A 22,051-nucleotide genomic window follows, 5' to 3' on the forward strand; every position below is an offset into this window, starting at 1 on the left:
TCAGGATGGCAATTATAGCAACAGAATAAAAGGAATAGGAGCCAATATTCACACACCCGGAATGCAAATAATTAAGACACTATTGAAATATCTCATTGAATAATATTATATTATAACTTTTAAAATCCCCATTAACCCCTCCAGATTAATTTTATTACACTGAGTGCCTGCAAAAGCAGGTTTTTGATAGGTTGTGTTCTGAAACCACCGAGATCCAAAATTCACAGGGAACAGGGAAAAAATGGATGAAAAAAATTATAACATGGATATGAAAAAAAAGGTTATATTTTCTTTTAATTTATACTCTTGGTAGAATACATTTAGCGATACACTGGTGGTTAAAAAGTTAAACTTCTAAAATGAATAAATTGAGTTATAGTAGAAATTAATCTTCTGAAAAGGCACTAACCATATGATAGTTATTTTCACTGTATATCTTCCAGTCTGGAAGGTTTGCTTATAATGTGTAACATTTTTAAAGAAGCATTGTAAAGTCTTGGCTGCCTTTACATAAATGAGGTATCCTCACCTGAGCACAGCAGGTAAATACAACTGAAATAGTCAATAAGAAGGCAGATGAAACTATTACATCGACTGACCGCTGAGGACCTCGCCGCTGAAAATAAGGGAAACATATTGAGTGAAATTCTCAGTAGTAATTGACCAAGAAACTTCGTAGATCTAGTCAGGTTCACAACCCCAGCATAGACTGATTATGGCTCTCAGTGGCATAACCTAGAACTTTAAAAACAAAATGTATTTTAATTTTACAGCGTAGCTACACATTAATATTTCCTGAGACAATGCATCACCAATGAAGAAGAAAGGGGAAGTGGGTGGCTCAGGGAAACTATAAGAGACTATGAAACACTGGTTTGTTCAGTTCCTCAGTGACCAAAAGTTGTTAGTTAATAGTTTTCCCTAACTGCCCTATGAATGGAAAAGATATTCTGCTTGAGGCCATAGCAAAGAACTAAAATTGGGTTGACAGCGGAGTTGGAATACAGACCACTGCTATCAAGACGCCATCTACATGCATCAGTGCAACAATCTCTTTCAGTTTAAGAATACTGCATTGGGATACCAAAAGATTATTCCACATAGACATACTATGCTTCTACATGTGAAAATTCTCATGAGAGAGGAATGGAAAAAAAGAAAGGTCTGGGACAGGCTAATATGACTGGAAAGGCATATTTTTATTGTTTTCAATAATCTCACTCCTGTTACGTATACAGCAAGATGATCCTGTAATTCTGGGGTTTCTTTCCTTTAAGAATTGAGTGCCCTCTGCTGGATTGAAAAAATGTGTATGTTATGAACATACATTCATTTTTACTCCCCATCTTTCTTTTCCCTTCTGAAAATTTTACTTCTCTGTTGCATAAATGAGAAATGTAGGAGTTTCTGATTGTGAGGTACTTATTTGGGACACACTTAGAACCTGAACAAATAAGACATATAACTTCTCCTGAATCCAGTGACTCCACTTTTTTCTGGATAATGATCAAAGTGAATATTGAGAACAGCTTGTCCTAGCACAAAGTATATTAGTGCATGCATGACAATTGTGGAAAAAACAAAAAAGGGGAAATAAAAATGCCACATATGAACGTCATTCTAAAATCTCAATGTCTTGACTCACAACAGAACATACAAGCTGCATCAAGGCAGTGTCTCTCTCTGCTTCATAACTCCCCACATTATATAACTCAAAGTTTGCACAAGTTGGCACAGTTGGCTCAAAACAGGCTTTGGAACAGCAGAACTGAACAAATAAAAAATGAATGGCTTTGGCAAAACTATCCAGGAAATCTTTAAAACAGAATGTGTCTGCATTCTGCATATCTTTAGGCAATATTTTCATAAAGCAATAAATTCATCCACAAAAATGCACAGGAGGATAATTAACATTGTTTTTGGACTACAATGTAGTCTACAGTTTATTAGTTGATTTAATATGGTGCAGGGGCCAAATGAACTGCATATACGGTAAAAACAACATTTTGGCTCAATAGGCTGAAAACAGTTATATAAACAGTCTAACGTTCTACTAAAAATAGTTCTGTGCTCTTTTCTTTGAAATAATTTCTTTGTATGACCATAATGTGCTCTGCTTAAGAAAGCACCCTGTGACCATTTGAAGCCAAAGCTTGTCCAGAGTATCTGATAACATCTTGTTTAATAACATCACTGGCTCTGTGCTTCCAGAAAGAATTCAAGGTTTTTATTTTGACCTTTAAAGCACTCCTATATGGTTTTGGTCTAATATTATTTTAGAGATTGCCTCTTTCATTATTGCATACTATCACAGTTGTGATCAGTAGAGTTGCTCGAAATGGAGTTCCCTTGACAAAGATGAGAAGGAGCTGCCAGAAAGGCACTCTCTGTGAGGGTCACTCAGCTATAGAATAATGCTTCCTTCTTTGGTCTTCTGGAGTCCAAACTGGTTAACCTTCCAGATGTGTCACAAGGCTCTCCTATTTTCAGTGGTATGTGGGGAAGGAACAGGATGAGGTAAGGAGAATTTGTGAATTATGCTATAATAGTTACATGGTGGGAACAAAGTATAATTGTATAAGATGGTAGTGAATTTACTAAACCTCTGATGTATGTATGTATGTATGTATGTATGTATGTATGTATGTATGTATGTATGTATGTATGTATGTATGTATGTATGAATGAATGAATGAATGAATGAATGAATGAAAGGAGAGCCTGAAGTAATGGACAGATGGTCCTAGTAGGTATGGCTTTCTTTTATTAATTGCAGTGTTGAAACACAAATATTGCAGTACTAAGTAAGCAACTACATAAAGTGAAACTGATTTCCATTGTCGGAGAGGAGAGAAATAAAGAGCATAAGCAGTAACAGGTGAACTGTATTTCAAAACTTTCATAAAATATTAACTTAAATATTTTAAGATTTGTAATATGGGTAAACAAACTTGTTTACAGCATTTTTAAGTTGACAGTTCCCTTTAAGAAAGAGGTGTTGGAAGGGTTCAAAATGAAGTCATGCTCTGACCTTTCTCAAACAGAAGCGTGGTGGAAGCAAAGGAGAACAGACCATTTCAGAATCACAGAGGAAAGTGGAAGACCTCCTGGACTCCCAGAAGAGAAAAAAAAAAGGCATTTTTAACAATAGTATACTCTGGATAAAGTTAGCATTCAAGGATATAATTAAGTTGAGAAGTTTAGGCAGTGTAGCTTTTTTATACTTAATCTTAGAAAAGGAAGCTTATTCCATTAAAAAGGCCAAATACTGTAGAAAATTGGTTACTTGACATTTTCTTTCTGGGACTAATCTCTTCCCTAGACAGTAAGACTACACCTCACTTCCTGCAAAGGCTGGAGGCAGTTTAGTCTTTTCCATTAGGCTCTAGGGCTCAGCCAACTCCAGGAGAATCTCTGTGCTGGAACTGAAGCTGCAGATAAAGATGGATGGAAAACACCTGATTTCACGATATCCTGGAAATCACTATCTGCATCTTATCAAGTCTTATAAATATGAAGGAGGCATCACTGCAATAAATTTTGCTACTCCTGATGTAGCCACCTGGTTCAATTAACTTCAGGTGAAATTGTAGTTGTTGCTCTCCACCAGTCATACAAAAGAAGATCACTGTTGTGTACAGAGGAAAGAAGTTCGAGCGATCAGGGCACTAGCCTGGGACTCTGGAGAACTGGGTTTGATTCCGTGCTGTGCCACAGACTTCCTGTGTGTCTCTGGTCAAGTCTCACAGTCTTTATGTCTCAGCTTCCCACCTATAAATGGGGATAATAGTACTTCCCTATCTGAGAAGTTTTCTAGGCATAAGTAAAGATTGCAAAACACTCAGATACAGTAGAAATGGATACCATATAAGTACCCACAACAGATAAGATTAGATAGACTAGATAGGGAAACTAGTTCTCCTATGTTCACCTCAATTATTAGGTGGATTATTCTTGAAAGAGGATCGGGGATTGCTCTTTCAAGTTTATGATGAACCTGTGTACTTGGTGTATAGAAGGGGTCCTCTTGGGTCACTTCCTGCAAGATCCTCAAAAATAGTGTTCTGGTAACTATGTCATCTACGAACAGGTTTAAATGAGCCTGTAGAATCCTTAGCTGAACAGTTAGTAGAACCAATATTTTTATATACATGCTGTGAATAAGTTGTTAGAGAACACTCCTGAGTCCAGAACTTCCATTTGGAAAGAAAACTGAAAGGATTATTTGCCCAGCAGCTCAATTACTTAATTTAAGAACCTGGGATGATACCTTGAGTTTTTCTTTTGGAGGTGGACTGGACCTTGGACTTGGATGGGGGATGAGGTTTTGGACTTTACTCTGAAGAATCGCTTATCAGGAAGCATGATTCACTTTGTGGAGTTTTAAGAAGTGAAGAAGAGGATTGATTTTCCCTTATGGAGAGGTTTCTGGAAGAGCCTTTATTAGTATGATGGGAAACAGAAACCCTAACAAGCCATTCCTTGGAAGAAGGATTTGCAGATTGGGAGTAATCATGGCAGTGCTGTCTTTTTATGACTCTTGAGAGAGAGTCTCCTTGTAGATAGAGCTCTTTATCTTCTGATTGCTCCATCTGATTTTACTCCTGGGAGCATTCTGCATCAAAAAATTAAAAATTCTGTGCTCAATATTTTAAAATTCTGAAAAATTTGTTTGTCAAAATAACACTACGTAATAATGCCAGTTTCAATTATTTTGGTATTTTACTTCCCTGTCAGCAAGTATGTCTGTAACAAAACAAACACAAAAATTCCCCCAGGAATAGAGTTAAAGAAACCCCTATGACAACCCAGTTCCTCTTTCTCTCCCCCTTCCCTCCATTTCCCCAGAGCCCATCAGCAGGTCCCCCTTCCCAACCAATACACCCAAACCCCCTCTTCCCCAGAGCCCAACCAAAGGGCCCCCCCCGCCCCGCCCAGATATCTGTACCCGGTCCTCCCGCAGAGCCCAGCTGCAGAGCCCCATCTTGCCCATGCAACTATCCCACTTCTCCCCAGAGCCCAGCGATCCACAGGGAGAAACAGCCTAATGCTTGGTCCCAGGTTTGCACGGAGTTTTCTGCATCCCACCCTCTCCCTTCCATCAGGGCATGCTGGGAACTGCAGCTGCCAGGAATCCTCTAGTTCCCTTTCCCTACCCCCAGCAGTGTTTTCTGTTTGCAAGCTGGGGCTCTGCAGAGTTCAGTGGCCCCTAGTCGTGGCTAGCAGCATTGCAGCCCATTTCTAGGGCGGAAAAGGAAATTCTGCATGCACAACTTAATTTCTGCAAAATTCTGTGCTGCGCAGTGGTGCAGAATTGCCCCAGGAATATGATTTATTCTGTTCTAAGGGAGTCTATGATAAGGCCGGAGACTAACCCACCACCACTGGAGTCAAAGAAAGGCAAAGGGCTTGGTGAGAACCAGGAGCTTGTTGGAAAAGCCTGAGCTAGCTTTGTTTACTGCAACACGTGCTGCCAAAATGTCTTGGATTAGGAGAGAAGTGAGGATATTGATAGGAAATTAGCAATTCAGGGGAGGGCAGATCTCAATGTAAAAGACGGTTACTTACCTTTGTAACTGTTGTTCTTCGAGATGTGTTGCTCATATCCATTCCAGTTAGGTGTGCGCGCGCCGCGTGCACGTTCGTCGGAGAAACTTTTACCCTAGCAACCCAGTCGGGTCGGATGGGCGCCCCCTGGAGTGGCGCCGCCATGGCGCCCAATATATATCCCAGCCGACCCGGCCACCCTTCAGTTCCTTCTTGCCGGCTACTCCGACAGTGGGGAAGGAGGGTGGGTTTGGAATGGATATGAGCAACACATCTCGAAGAACAACAGTTACAAAGGTAAGTAACCGTCTTTTCTTCTTCGAGTGATTGCTCATATGCATTCCAGTTAGGTGATTCCCAAGCCTTACCTAGGCGGTGGGGTCGGAGCGAGACGTGGCGGTATTTAAAACTGCTACGCCAAAGGCCGCATCATCTCTAGATTGTCTGACTAACGCATAGTGATCGGTGAAAGTGTGTACCGATGACCAGGTCGCCGCACGACATATCTCCTGTATAGGCACGTGCGCCAGGAAGGCCGCCGATGTCGCCTGGGCTCTTGTGGAGTGTGCTGTGAGGTGGCCAGAGGGGACACGAGCTAAGTCGTAGCATGCGCGGATGCAAGCAGTTACCCAGGAGGAGATCCTCTGAGAGGATATAGGTTGCCCTCTCATGCGTTCTGCGATCGCCACGAACAGCTGAGGGGACTTCCGAAACCCCTTGGTCCTCTCGATGTAGAAAGCAAGCGCTCTACGTACGTCCAAGGAGTGTAGCTGTTGCTCCCCGCCGAGAAGAGTGTGGTTTCGGAAAGAAGACGGGGAGGAAGATGTCCTGGTTTGTATGGAAGGCGGACACCACCTTAGGGAGGAACGTCGGGTGGGGTCGTAGATGTACTTTGTCTTTATGGAAGACGGTGTAGGGTGGGTCCACTGTGAGAGCTTTCAGCTCTGAGACCCGTCTGGCCGATGTTATGGCTACCAGGAAAGCCGTCTTCCATGATAGGTGTGTGAGCGAGCACGTCGCCAGTGGCTCGAATGGTGGGAGCATGAGCCTGTTCAGGACTACGTTGAGGTCCCAAGTAGGGGCAGGGCGGCGTACAGGGGGGTATAGTCGCTCCAGCCCTTTAAGAAATCTGGTGACTAAGGGATGAGAGAATATGGAGCGGCCATCTTCGCCTGGTCGGAAGGCTGAAATGGCCGCCAAGTGCACCTTTAAGGAGGAAGTTGCTAGGTCTTGCTGCTTAAGGTACCAGAGGTAGTCGAGGATTATGGAAACTGGGGATTGTGTAGGGTTCACCCCTTGAGAAGCGCACCAGCAAGAGAAACGCTTCCACTTGGCCCTGTACGTAGAGCGAGTGGAGGGTTTCCTGCTGTTAAGAAGTATATGTTGGACCGGTGCAGAGCAGCTGAGCTCCGCCGAGCTCAGCCATGCAGGAGCCATGCCGTGAGATGCAGGGCTCGCAGGTCCGGGTGGTGAAGCGTGCCATGATTCTGGGTAATCAGGTCTGGATGGAGAGGAAGGTGAATTGGGGGGGGCCACAGATAGGTCCAGCAAGGCCGTGAACCAGTGCTGTCTGGGCCACGCAGGTGCGATCAGGATCAGGTGCGCCTTGTCTCTGCGCAGCTTCAACAGGACCTTGTGTACCAGGGGGAACGGAGGGAAGGCATACAGGAGATGGCGGGTCCACGGCAGGAGAAAAGCGTCCGTGGTCGATCCCGGGGAGAGACCTTGAAAGGAGCAAAACTCCTGGCACTTCCTGTTGGACCTGGTTGCGAAGAGGTCTATGCGGGGAAATCCCCACCTCTGGAAGATGGAATGTATGACGTCCGGTCTGATCGACCATTCGTGGCAGAGGAAGGATCGGCTGAGGTTGTCCGCCAGCGTGTTCTCGACCCCTGGGAGAAAGGATGCCACTAAGTCTATCGAGTGGGCTATACAGAAATCCCAGAGTCGAATGGCCTCTTGGCAAAGGGGAGACGACCGGGTTCCCCCCTGTTTGTTGATATAATACATGGCCGTTGTGTTGTCCGTGAGTACGGAAACACAACGGCCTTGCAGGTGACTGAGAAATGCCCGGCAGGCAAGGCGGACTGCTCTTAGCTCCCGGACATTTATGTGGAGTGTTAGCTCGTGGGACGACCATAGGCCCTGGGTGCGAAGGTTTTCTACGTGAGCTCCCCACCCCAGGGATGACGCATCGGTTGTTAGAGTTATCGATGGCTGTTGCGGATGGAATGGCATCCCCGCGCATACCAACGATGGGGTCAGCCACCAGTCGAGGGAGCGAAGAGGTCGGGGGGCAACCGTCACTAACACATCCGGGTGGTCTCTGCTCGGTCGGTATACTGAATGAAGCCACGTTTGGAGGGGCCTCATTCTGAGTCTGGCATGCTTTGTCACGTAAGTGCAAGCGGCCATATGACCGAGGAGTGTGAGGCATACTCGAGCAGAGGTGAGAGGGGATGCTTGCAAGCTCCGGATGATCGCACCGATCGCCTGGAAGCGGGGTTGAGGTAAGAAGGGCCCTGCCTGAATCGAGTCCAGGGTCGCACCTATGAAGTCCAACCTCTGTGTTGGAACCAGGCTGGACTTCTCGGTATTGACAAGCAGTCCCAGTCGGGAAAAGAGGTCCGTGGCGGCCTCTACATGTCGTCGTACTTGCGACTGGGAGGAACCTTTCAGGAGCCAGTCGTCTAGGTACGGAAAGACATGGATTTTCCGCCGACGGAGGTAGGCAGCTACGACGGCCATGCACTTGGTGAACACCCTCGGGGCCGTCGAGAGACCGAAGGGTAGAACTGTGAATTGAAAGTGCTGATGTGCGACCGTGAAGCGGAGGTACTTCCTGTGCGGTGGGAAGATGGCAATATGGAAGTACGCGTCTTTCATGTCGAGGGCGGCGTACCAGTCTCCAGGATCCAGGGATGGGATAATGGTTCCCAGGGAGATCATACGGAACTTCAACTTGAGCATCCACTTGTTGAGGCCCCGAAGGTCTAGGATGGGTCTGAGACCTCCCTTGGATTTGGGAATCAGGAAATATCGGGAGTAGAATCCCTTGCCTCTCTCGGCTAGAGGTACTTCCTCTATGGCCCCCGCCGCCAGGAGGGAACGAACCTCCTGTAGGAGGGTTTGCTCGTGAGAGGGGTCCCTGAAGAGGGACTCGGAAGGGGGGCGGGAAGGGGGTGAAGAAGCAAATTGTAGATGGTATCCATGCTTTACTGTGCGTAGTACCCAACGGTCTGACGTTAACTGAGACCACGCCGGGAGGAAGCGGGAGAGGCGGTTGTAGAAGGTAGGGAAAGGATCCTGAATTGAGACTGATAAGCCGTCCCCGGGCGCACCTTCAAAACCCGGACTTGGGGCCCGGTTGTGACTTGGAGGGCCCTTGGTTCTGGCCTCCCTGGGAGCTGGGTTGGCGTCTGCGTCCCCCGCGTCCACGCCGTCTATTGAGGTCTTGCCTCTGACGGGGTGGGAAGTATGGGCGCCGTGTTTGGGGCCTGAAGGGTCTACGCTGGGTGGACGGGGTATGCATCCCCAGAGAGCGAATAATGACCCGATTGTCTTTTAGATTTTGCAATTTTGAGTCCGTCTTCTCCGAGAACAACCCTTTCCCGTCAAAGGGTAGGTCTTGGATAGTGTATTGTAGTTCTGGAGGTAGTGTGGAGGCTTGCAACCATGAGATGCGCCGCATGGTTATTCCTGACGCAATGGTTCTGGCTGCCGAATCAGCTGCATCGAGGGAGGCCTGGAGGGCAGTCCTGGCCACCTTCTTACCTTCCTCCAGGAATGCGTTGAATTCTGGGCGTGAGTCCTGGGGTAGCAGTTCTGCGAACTTACCCACCTCCACCCATATGTTGTGGTTATAACGTCCTAGAAGGGCCTGCTGGTTGGCCACACGGAGTTGCAAGGCCCCCGCTGAGTAGACCTTGCGACCCATGAGGTCCATGCGCTTAGCCTCCTTGGACTTGGGGGCCGGTGCCTGTTGTCCATGTCGTTCCCTGTCGTTGACCGACTGGGCCACGAGGGAGGAGGGGGGAGGGTGTACATACAGGTACTCGTACCCTCGAGAGGGTACCATGTACTTCCTCTCCACCCCTTTAGCTGTCGGCGGGATGGAGGCTGGTGACTGCCACAGGTTTTCGGTGGTAGACTGAATAGTCCGTATAAACGGTAGAGCTACTCGGGTAGGGGCATCTGCCGATAGGATGCTCACTACCGGGTCCTGAACCTCTGAGACTTCCTCCACGGGGAGGTTGATATTAAGGGCCACCCTACGGAGGAGGTCCTGGTGGGCCCTGAGATCTATTGGTGGAGGACTCGATGTTGAAGTCCCGGCCACTGCCTCGTCCGGCGAGGAGGAGGAGGAGACTCCGGGGATGAGGTCATCCTGTGCGGCGTCTCGTTGTTCCTCTGGTTCCTGCTCGTGACAGCCCGGTGAGTCTGGACGCGGCTGTTTGTCCGGCTCAATCACGGGAGGTCGGGAAACAGTGGCCTCTGGCACCCGATGCTCTGCAGTAGTGGGACGTGGCTGAGGTAGGGGGGCACCCTGGGTCTGTTGGTAAGCCCATGGTGTCCAGAACCCCCACTGTTGGGCACTCGTGTCCTGTGTGTGTGGGTCTTGAAACTCTCCCAGCGGTACTTCGGGTTCGTAATAGCTACCAGCATGGGAGGATGCCGACGTGCCTCTTGATGGCCACGGTGGTGCTGCAAAGGTCGGTGCCGAGGTGCCGACCGACCTCACACCTCTGGATACTGGCGACCGGTGCTGGTATCGGTGGGGAGAGCGAGACCGGGACCTGCGACCGGCTCGGTGCCGGGAGGTCGACCGGGATCGCGAGTGCCGTTGTCTGGATCTGCTTCTATAGGCACGGTGCTCCCTGCGGTGCCGTGAGCTGGAGCGGTGCCGGGAGTACAAAGTTGACGCACGTGACGTCGACCGGTGCCGGGAGCCTGACCGGTACCGGGGTGATCGGTGCCGAGAGCTCGACCGGTGCCTAGGCGATCGCCGTCGAGGTGATCGGTGCCGGGAGCTCGATCGGTACCGGGATCGGGATCGGGACCGACGCCGTGAGCCTGAACGGCGTCTTGAAGCTGAGCGTCTGCCGGACCGCGACCTGGAGCGGTGCCGGTCTGTTACACTGACCGAAGTTGGTCTGGTCAGGGTCGGCTTGCCCATAGAACACAGGACCCGCACCGGCGGTGCCGGGGGTAAGGGCATGGGTGCCTCCGTAATGGCGATCAGCTCTCTCGCCGCGGCAAATGTCTCCGGGGTAGTAGGTGTGGAGAGCTCTACCACTGTGTGCACCGGGGAGCTACCAGGTGCCGGACTCGACGGACCTCGCGGGGCCGGAGTCGACGGTACCGGTTTGGGCGGTGCCGCGGTCGGTATCGGTGCCGGGCAATCCGCCTTCTGCGCAGGGTCTGGCTGCGGGGCGGCTGATGGTGAGACGATTTGTGCCTTCGCCGCCTTCGGTCTCGGGGAGGTGGAGCGGCTCTGGCCCGGTTTCGGTGCCGCCTTCTTGGAGGAGGTACTCGGTGCCGCGGTGCCCTTGCTCACCGGCTTGCTTGCGCTCTGAGCCGAGGGCGAAGGTGTCAAGGCCGCTTCCATTAGGAGCTGTCTTAATCTGATGTCCCGCTCCTTTTTGGTCCTTGGTTTAAAGGACTTGCAGATTGAGCACTTAGCAGTTAAGTGCGACTCCCCTAGGCATTTTAAGCAGGAGTCATGAGGGTCTCCCACAGGCATAGGTTTGTGACAAGCCGAACAGGGCTTGAAACCGGAGGAGCCGGGCATGGGCTCCGGCTCCCCGTGTGGGGGAGGGGGGGGGTACCCCGATCCCCTCGCTACCACTAAAAACTAAACTAACAACACTAAATTACTGACTATTGATAACTATAAACTATCTATATACAATAATTAACTATGTACAACGAAAGCTAAATGAGCTGCTAGGGAGTGTGGAGATCAGCGAAGCCGCGCTCCACAGTTCCAACGACCGACACGGGCGGTAAGAAGGAACTGAAGGGTGGCCGGGTCGGCTGGGATATATATTGGGCGCCATGGCGGCGCCACTCCAGGGGGCGCCCAGCCGACCCGACTGGGTTGCTAGGGTAAAAGTTTCTCCGACGAACGTGCACGCGGCGCGCGCACACCTAACTGGAATGCATATGAGCAATCACTCGAAGAAGAACAATATCATCAGCTTTCCAACAATGGAACATGCATTTATATTAACAGCATAAGACTGATAGGAAAAAATATAGTCATTTTACCTTCAAATAGGACCGGAGAGAGAGCCACATTTTTATATTTTGCACTTTCTTCAGCCGGAAGTGAGGAATCTCTGATTTTCTTGCCCTTCTAGCAGATGTTAAATGACCAAAGAGTTTGGCAAAAAGAAGCCTCTACGAGAGACAAACAAAATTTTAAGAGTTAAGTTATTATAAATTCGTTAAAAAATCCAGTGAAACAAAGCTGAGCTCAACATGGCTTATCAATTTAGTTTCATATATTAAACATGCTACCTTAAAGAGCAGAAATACAGGTAGTGCTATACTAAAAAGAAACATCAATAAATTATATGAATCCATTAATGCTACGAAATACGAAAATTTAACTGTGCTTGCCTGAAAATTTGTATTTTACACAGATCCATTACCAACAGAGCTGGGCAAAAATTTATCTGCAGAAAAATGTAGTTTTGGGTCAACCAAAAGTATTCATGAATTCATGTCACATTTGCTGAATAGTTCCGACCATACACACACAAAACAAAACAAATAAAACCCAGAACACATGCTTAGTGAGATTCCAAAGCAGCAGAGGCTTCTTCCCTTGAGAGAACTACAGAGTACAATGCACCTCTCATTGATTGTTCCATCAGGAAGAATTTTAAACACAGCTCTCTGGCTTTCAGGATGCATTCTGAAAAATACTTATAAAATCATATACTTTCTGGGCTTATGGCCTTTTCCAAGGGGAAAAAAAGACACTTATTGTGTCCATCATTTATTGGAATGATGCACAACAGACACGTTTCAAAACCTGGAAATTCTGCGTCAGCCATAGGGCTGATAGACCTGGTACTGGTCTAAATAAAATAACAAAATAAATAACTAAATAAAAACAACTTAATTCTGTCTCGCTCACATATACACAAACACAAAGATATATATACACAGACATATATTCATTTGCACCAATGGGCTAACAACAATATATATATGAAAAATAAAGAAAAACTAAGTATTGTAACTACACTAGCTATATAGCCACACAGAGACTACAGTAGCTAAGAAGACAATGAAGTTGGTCTGTCTCACTGTCACAAGCTGTAAGAAAAAAACTGAGCGGTGGTTCGGGGGCAACTCCACTCTTTATGCCATTGAGCATGTTTGGTGGGGGTGGCGGGCAGAACAGCATGCAGAGTCCATTTGCAGTTCTAATAGACACTGCTACTTAAAATATTTCCATTCCTCTGTATAGGGCACATATGTACAGGGATCCACATGCACAGATACTTGAAGAAGAATCTGTACTTTTAAGCATGGCAACTCAGAGCGATAACTGAGCAAAACAGTCTGGTAAGGAGTAGGTGACCTACAGCTAGTTTCTTACATGTGGTAGGAAAACTCCATTTCTCTATAGTATCTTCCCGGGCAAGATGGGGAAGGATAAGTAGTTATAGCTTGTGTACAGAAGCCATAGACCTCCTAATTATAGTTTCTTAGAGCTCAGTATTCTGCCTCAAAGATTATCTGCCTTTTTAAAATATATAATTGTATTATTTAATCCCTCAACTCTGATATGGACAACTGGCCTTCCTGCCTTAAGGAAAATCCCCACCCCCCCCGCCAAGTCTTTGGTTTGGTTTTTTCCACCTTTATCTGCCAACCCATGCTCTATGAAGGTGAACAGGGGAACTTCAGAGAGAGGAACACAATTAAGCTAAGACACTCTTCCAAAAAGATTTCCAAGTGGCTAGCAATCTCTCTGCCCTCAAGCAGGCAGGGCTCATTGTCTTGTCTCTCCAGTACAGACCCCTTCTGGATCTCTCAGGCAAGGTACTGAGGGATTCAAGAATGTACTCCCCAGAGGCTCTAATCCTATCTACTGTACAGAATCTATAAAAAACAGATGGTTCTACATTTCCCTGGATGGCCCCAGCCTGGGATATCAGTATGGATCCCTTGGGAGGCCTGTTGTTGAGATGGCAGCAGGGAGAGGAAGCTGGGCCTGACTATCCAACGTCGGTAGTTTGTCTCACTGTCAGCCAATGCCCTCCATACACTGCCTGAGGAGAGGCGGAAGAAGAGAAGACATCTGAGCTCCTCAGTCAGAACTGTGGCTGCTGACATGGGCTCTAACGATTTAGACACTATTTTCCACCTGAAGCATGGCCCATCTGGTATCACTCCTGTTGTGAAAACAAGGGAAGGGGAGCTGCTTGCCCCTGGAGATGGCTATTTCAATCCTGCCTGACTCCTTTCCCATACAGCAGTGTTTCCCAAACTTGGGACGCCGCTTGTGTAGGGAAAACCCCTGGCGGGCCAGGCCAGTTTGTTTACCTGCCCTGTCCGCAGGTTCTGCCGAAAGCGGCTCCCACTGGCCGTGGTTCACTGCTCCAGGCCAATGGGAGCTGGTGGAAGCGGTGGCTTGGCCCGTGCTGCTTTCAGCAGCCCCCATTGGCCTGGAGCAGCAAATCACAGACAGTGGGAGCCACGATTGGCGGAACCTACAGACTCGGCAGAACCTACAGACGGGGCAGGTAAACAAACCAGCCCGCCCACCAGAGGCTTTCCCTACACAAGCAGCGTCCCAAGTTTGGGAAACACTGCTGTACGGGGTACAGGGGGACTGAGGGAACTTCAGCTCTGGGAGATGGCTGAGAATTAGTTGGACAATTATTGAGCTAAAGTATTAATCAGAAATTTGAAATAAAAGGTGAAAGTTTTCCTCAGAAAAAAACTGTAACAGGGATATCTTACTTAGTCACTGGTTGTAAAAGAGGCTGATATAACTAGAGGGAACTTCAAAGGGCAAGGTGTTCCCCATCTCCCAGTGATTGACAGGTCTGGTTCTGCCCCCCAAGACAATCAGTCTGAAGTGTCCACTGTAATGGATCTGTGGACCTTCGCACCAAGAAACATTCTAAATTTATGCCCAACAAAACTCATCAAGCATAATACTTTGTTTTCTTTTTCTTCCATAAAGGAAATATAATAAAGAGAGGCTTGATAGTATACTTACCTGTTTGTATGTTCTCTCTGCTACACATAGCAGAAAAAAGAAAATCCATACAAGGGACACACGGACTACAAAACTTATTATAACCATAGAAAGAACCAGTATGTCTCCATTTGATCCAAATGCAATAATATAAAGTTGAGTAGCAGAATGTGTAGCTAGCTGTTCCAAATCCTTAGCTTGTGAAAGTCGAAATATAAATGGAGTTAAACCCAGGATTAAAGAGATTATGTTTCCAAAAATCTGGTATCCTATTCCTGGTATGTGGCTGTTCACCTAAAAATGGGAGAAATAAAGTTATCCATTTATTATCAGAATTAATCTCATGCCTGTTAGTGTCAACAACTTAGTTATTACTTCAGTTTAGCAATGGCAGTTCAAAAAAAAAAAAAAAAAGCCACACAAGATGTAAAATACATCTCTACCCCGATATAACACCACCCGATATAACACGAATTTGGCTATAATGCGGTAAAGCAGCGTTCTGCAAGGGCGGGGCTGTGAGCTCCGGCGGATCAAATCAAGTTCAATATAACGCGGTAAGATTTTTTGGCTCCCAAGGACAGCGTTATATCGAGGTAGAGGTGTATTTATTAAACACCTTCAAAATGTACTGTTATAGAAACAGTATACCTTGAATATACAAAATGACAATGAAACTGAGGTTGAGGATGGATAGGTAGCCATAGAATTAGGTGAAAATAGTTAATGCACACCAAAAATAAAATTAGTAAATAAATTTAACCTATAAATTATTGTTTTTTTATAAGGAACTAAAACAGATGATAGGCTGAGAGGCAGCTGAGTAATTTTATTAAAAATAAAGACAACAGTGAAATAACATATGTACCAATCAACCTAAAGGCTTTGCTTACATGTTGTAGCTTGTTCTCCTTCCCTGTATCTTTGTCGTCTTAGAATGTGAGTTCTTTGCAGGGACAATGTCTTCCTAAATGTTTGTACGGCACCTAGCACCATGAAACCCCAATCCTGCCTGGTTTTTTTGGTCTTATCACAATAATAGAGGGCTATATTATCTCTGTGGATAAGGAACATGTGGTTCACCTAAGCGTGTAACTGTGTTGCATTCTAATGGCTTGTCCACAGAGGATAATGCTCTCAATACTGCTAAAACAAATGAAGGTTCTCTTCAGCTAAAGCTGTGTATGTCTGGATTTGGTATTGAAGTCTATTCTCTCTCTACTGGTGTCCATATTGGTTGTATTGGTACAGTATATGCAAGGGTAGTCAACAGGCGGACTGCAGGCTAACTCCAGACCATCAGATGCTTTTGAATGGACCCCAAAATCTTTATTTACCGGTTCTTATTATCATTATAGTTACTTTTAAAAAAAACAAAAAACTTCTGGCATCTGGACCTTGACAAAAAATAACTGACTACCCCTGACACAAGTCTTCTCTTAAGAGGAGAATTTTATTTGGGAACATTTTGGTGCAATCAGACGTAGCATCCATTTTCTTAAAGATTTATTTCATAAAGTACGCAATATTATTTTCCAACCTTAACTCTAGTTTTTAGATATTTGTATCTATAGCTGTATCACTAACATATTTCTAATTTTTGATATTCACATAAAACCCAGAAGTGAAATTGGTTGTTCCTAAGAGTTGGGGGACCAACATTCACAGAACGTTCAAGTGCCTGAAAACAAACCAAATAAAGACTAACAATTAAGCTCACTGTATGGATATATAATAATTCGAATCTAAAATACATGGTTTTAAAATCGGAGATTCAATAACTCAACTCTTGTAATCACTGATGATGACAAAATGAAATCAGAATGAGATCTCATGGAGCAAGACTTCTAAAGATATTTGCTGGAGATTATCAAAGAGAAAATCTGCCCAAAACGTGATAAATTCTGAGTGCTAATTATAGTTTGCATGGAATAAAAAGAAAAGAATACTCACTCTGTTCATTATCATGCCGCTGATTTCAAGCACTGACATATCAGCTTTCTTGCAATCATTACCCTCCCATACAATGGCGCTTACTTTTTCTAGTCCTGGATTGGAACTATGGAGCCAAGGCAAATGACTCTATAAAAGCAAGGATATTATTTGTATGTAAGTATTGTATAGTTCAACAAAATTTACTTCATTGTCAATACTTCTGCTGACAAAAGAAATTACATCAGATTATGTCTTGCATATTGTTGCAAAGAGCTTTCATGGCTGCAGATCATCACAGAATCAAAAATGCAAGATTGGAAGGGACCTTGAGAATTATCTAGTCCATCCCCCTGCATTGAGGCGAGACTAAGTACACCTAAACCATCCCTAACAGGTGTTTGTTTAACCTGTTCTTAAAAACCTTCAATGACAGGAATTCTACAACTTCACTTGGAAGACTAGTCCAGTACTTCACTATTCTTACAGTCAGAAAGCTTTTCCTAATACCTAATTCTCTCTTGCTGCAGATTAAGCCCATTATTTCTTGTTTTATCTTCAGTGGGTATGGAGAACAATTGTTCACAACCCTCTTTGTAACAGCCCTTAAACACATTAGAAGATTATCAGTACCCCAGCCCCCATCAGTCTTCTTTTCGAGACCAAACAAACCTGTGCATGTTTATTTTTTAACTTTTCCTCATAGGGCCAGTCAGTTTTCAGAATTCACCTTCCACAATCGCCTGCGTCCCTTCCGGTTGGCATGGTCACAAGTAACCTCAGACTGTTGGGTGTTCGGTATAATATATCTGGGCTACACTATGCAATTCCTCGAGCGCATCCTCAAAAGGAGTGCTTCTAGCCCCCCTGGTGTTTCACCAGGCAGGCTGAGCGGGTGAACAGGAGGTGGAGATATGACAAGCAACCCTGGGGGTAGGTATACGAATACTCAAACCCTTGAGCCGGGATGAAATGTTTCTTTTCTACTCCCTAGAAGGTGGGTGGGATAGAAGATGGGATTAGCCACAGGGCCTTCGCAATCTTTAGAACCCCTTCATATACCAGCAGTTCAACCCATAATGTGGCTGCCACTGTTAGAACGTCAAAAAAGTTGTCTGATTGCTCCGCTAATTGCTCCACTTCTGAGCCCAAGTTCGAAGCTACCCTTCTAAGCAGGGCTTGGTGCTCTCTAAAGTCATTGGGCAAACTAGAACGTGAGGGTCCCGCTACTGTCTCATCTGGTGACAAGGATGATGACTGCACCACTGTGGAAGGACCTGGGGCACTGTCCCCCATAGGGGAAGGCTCCCTTGTCGTGCACACCTGTTCCTCTACCCCAGCATCAGAGTCCGGGCTGTGCACTGAACTTGGTACTGTCGGTGGAGGGAGTTGCTTCTCCAAAGCTACGAGGGAGGACTAGTGTGAGAAAGGCATCAGCATCGCTGGCATGCACCAGACATTTCAATAAGAGTCTGGGGCTGGCCACTGCTGCCACGCTGGCACCATAGGAGGCGAGACGATCTCCAGCACCCACAGGGGTCGCTGCTGCTGTGGCAAGGGGCTAAAGTCTCACTCCGACCCAGAGCAGTCCCTTCCAGTGACCAAGGCAGGGCTGTAAACACCTGGGTCTGGCAGCTGATACTAAGCACAGCAGAGCAGTGCCTCGAATAAGGTGATTAGCGCCTCTCCAAGGACCGGTGCCAAGGATGTAGATATTGGTGCTGCAAAGGTGGGTGGCCCTGTGCCAGTGGAGAACAATGCACAGATAGAGACCTGCGCTGGGGCGTCAGCTGGTGGGAGGATGATCAATGCCTCACTGCAGGTGATCCGCGCTGCGCTGGTGGAGACCAGGACCGTAGTGCCGGCAACCTGGACCATCTGATCGGAGACCTCAGTCATGGAGTCGAGGAGCGCTGTCTCTGCCATGGGAACCGACAGCATTCGGCTGCCCTCTGAGGTGGTCCAATGGCTGACTTGCCCTTAGTGCGGGGAGCCTTAGGAATATCCAACACCGTACATGGCGCAGGAAGGGCTCTCTGGTCCCTAACCATCAGGAGGGCCTCAGATGTCAAAGGCACTACCAGGTACCTGGGTCCCCTAATGCTCTCAAGAGTCAGATCCCTGGGGGCGGGGGAGAGAGGGAGGGAGCTGCGGGGGCCAGATGGAAAGGCACCCCCTTGAGATTCCAGAATGGGCAGGCAGCATGAACCAGATGCTTTGCACAGCGGCCCTTGTCCTTTCTTGTTCAGTGCAAGGGAGCCTCTCTTTTTCAGCACCAGCAAAGAGGAGTGGTGTCAGGAGGAGCTCGGTGCCAGCGATGTGCTCCTCACGGACGCCAATGTGCTAGGCGTGGAGTCAGAGGAGGAAGGCTCCGAGGCTGGACAAAACGTGGACTCCATGAAGAGGGCCTTCAGACAAATGTCCCGCTCCTTTTTAGTTCTGGGACAAACGTTTTTGAAAATTCAACACTTGTCCTTTATGTGCGACTCTCTGAAGCACTTTAGGAAGCTGCCATGAGGGTCGCTAACAGGCATAGGCCTATTGCAGTCTGAACAGGGCTTGAAACCTGGAGACCGGGGCATGCCCCATCCTGGGGTAAAGTCCCTGCAAGGACTCTAACTTACTAACTCTTACAACTTAATACCTAATTACTAACTAACAGCTATATACAAAGAGAAGAGACAATACGCACTAGAAAAACTACTATCCACTTGGGGGGCAATGGGAAGGAGCTCCAACCTATGTGGTAAAAAGGAGCTGAGGGGGTGTAGTGCTGGCGGTGCCTCATATACCAGTGCATGAGCAGAGCTCTCCGGATGGCTCCACAGCTGGCTCAATAGATATTGCCAAGGCAAAAAATTCCAACTGTGCACGAGGGCGCGCACACATCTAGAATGGAATCGACATGATCAAGCACTTAAAGAAGAATCTGTTGATCTCTCTCCGTTGTGCAAACTGACTGTTTCTTATCTTTCAAGCAGTTATTGATTCATGAGAGGACCTTCCCTCTCAGTCCATGTTTGCTTACTTTGCTTAAGAGCTTTTGGTGAGGGGCCCTGTCAAAGGCTTTCTGAAAATCCAAGTATACTGTATCTACTGGATAACTCCTGTCCACATGTTTGTTGACTCCCTCAAAGAATTTTAATATAGTAAAAACTTTGTTACCAGGCGTGTTGGGGGAAATAGGTGTGTGTGCTGGTAAGTCAAAAATTGTGGTTAACTAAAAGGGAGGGAGTTTGGATGTGGAAGGGGGCTCAGGGCAGAGGGCTGTGGCACAGAAGGTTTTTAGGGGTGCTGGATTCAGGCAGCATTCAGCTTGCACAGCTCCTCGGAAGCAGTGACATGTCCCTACTTCTCCTAGGCGGGCATCGACTTCCACAGCTCCCATTGGTCAGGTTCCCCAGGCAATGGGAGCTGCAGAGCCAGTGCTCAGGTTGGGGTCAGCACATGGAACCCCCATGGCCATCCTTCTGTCTAGGAGCATTGACTGCGACCAGTGGGAGCTGCGGGGGTGGTGCCTGCAGGAAGAGGCAGTGCACAGAACAGCCTGGCGATGCCTCCACATAGGAGCAGCAGGGGCATGTCGCTGTTTGTGGGGAGCTGCCCAAATCCGGCACCCCAAAACCCCTCCTGTGCCCCAATCCCATGCCCCGAACATCCTCCTGCACCCAAACGCCCTCCCAGAGCCCACGTCCCGCCCCGAAATGCTGGTTTATAGAGTTTTCCAATTGGTAAAGTGCCAGATACCAATATACAGTAAAAGTTGAGGCATGCTTTACAAAAGCCGTGTTGACTCTTGCCCAACATATTGCGTTTATGTATGTGTCTGATCGTTCTGTTCTGTACTATAGTTTTTATTACGTTTTTCCAGTACTGAAGTTCAGCTTACCCAGGATCTCTGCTGGAGCCTTTTTAAAAATCAGCGTTACATTAGCTACCTTCCAGACATCTGGTGCAGAGGCTGATTTCAGTGATTGGTTACATACTACAGTCAGTAGTTCTGCAATTTCATATTTCAGTTCCTTCAGAACTATTGGATGGATATCATCTGGTCCTCGTGACTTAATTTGTCAATTTATTCAAAAAAAATTTTCAATTGAAACATCAATTTGGGACAATACTTCAGATTTTTCACCCAAAAAGAATAGTTCCAGTGTGGATCCCACATCCTCTGCAGTGAAGACCAATGCAAAGAATTTATTTAGCTACTCTGCAATGGCCTTGTCTTCCTTGAGGGTTCCTTTTAACACCTTTGTCATATAGAGGCCCCACTGCCCATGTAGCAAGCTTCTGATGTACTTAAAATAATTACTAGTAGTTTTTGCATCTTTAGCAAGTTACTTCTCAAATTCTTTTTTGGTCTGCCTTACATTTTTATAAGTTACTTGCCAGAGTTTGTTCTCCTTCCTGTTTTCCTCATTAGGATTTGACTTCCAAATTTTAAAGAATGTCATTTTGCCTCTAATGGTCCCCATTACTCTGCTATTAAATCATGGTGTGATTCTTTTTGTTCTACTACTGTCTCTTTTTTACTTGGGATCTACATTTAATCTGAGCCTCTATTATGATGTCTTGAAATAGTCTCTGTGCTGCTTGCAGGCCTTTTACCCTTGTGACTACTCTTTTTAATTTCCATAAGTGAAGTTAAATGTTACTGTAATTTTTTTTAAAATATTTCCCCTTCCTACAAGCATGTTAAATTTAATTACATTATTGTTACTATTACTGAGCTGTTCAGTTATAGTTATTTCTTGGACTAGATCCTGTGCTTCACTTAGGACTAAATGAAGAATTGCCTCTGCCTTTGTGAGTTCCAGGACTCACTTCTACAGGAAGCAGTAATTTACGGCGTCTAGAAATTTTTCTCTGCATCATACCGATAGATGACATTTACCCAGGCAATATGAAGATAGTTGAAATCACCCATTATTATTTCATGTTTTGGTTTTGTATGTTCAGATGTCATAATTAATATATTTATGATATCAGGAGCTTTCTAGAAGTCTAGGGCTATGTCTATGTTATATCTAGACTTGGAGCACTTTACTAGTGTAGGAATACTGGCAAATGCTCCTACTGGGAATGCAGTTACACTTGCAAAACAATCTATATTTGGGGCTTCTGCTGGCACAGTTATGCTTTGCCTCTGAAAACACCTTACCCCAAAATACAAATCGGGAAGGCTACAGAGTAATAAAATGTCTGGAAGTGCTGGTGATCTTGGGAGAACCTGGTTCTTTCAGAAAGCTCTCAAAGATACTGACATAGGTGTACTCTAAGGTCCTATCTGTACTGGCAGTGTGTAGGATGTGTGTAGCTACATGCTGTAGTAAAAAAGCAGGCTGT

The 22,051-nt window shown here is 46.3% G+C and overlaps 1 protein-coding gene across 6 annotated transcripts in view; it reads right to left on the bottom strand.

Annotated features, from left to right (window-relative positions):
- The window catches only part of PHTF2 (putative homeodomain transcription factor 2), a 196,127-nt gene that overhangs the window by 27,620 nt on the left and 146,456 nt on the right, over positions 1–22,051 (bottom strand). For 5 of the 6 annotated variants that reach the window (XM_050936870.1, XM_050936871.1, XM_050936868.1 and 2 more), the window contains 4 exons: positions 16,727–16,855; positions 14,795–15,067; positions 11,818–11,949; positions 530–616 (listed from right to left, as the gene is read on the bottom strand). In XM_050936870.1, the coding sequence (XP_050792827.1) occupies positions 530–616; positions 11,818–11,949; positions 14,795–15,067; positions 16,727–16,855 (621 nt within the window). Of the gene's footprint in view, positions 1–529; positions 617–720; positions 742–11,817; positions 11,950–14,794; positions 15,068–16,726; positions 16,856–22,051 lie in introns of those variants that run through there. The other variant, XM_050936873.1, reaches the window with a different exon arrangement.

The sequence above is a fragment of the Gopherus flavomarginatus genome, chromosome 1 (genome assembly GCF_025201925.1).
Source record: "Gopherus flavomarginatus isolate rGopFla2 chromosome 1, rGopFla2.mat.asm, whole genome shotgun sequence".
In the NCBI taxonomy this organism is placed as follows: domain Eukaryota; kingdom Metazoa; phylum Chordata; order Testudines; family Testudinidae; genus Gopherus; species Gopherus flavomarginatus.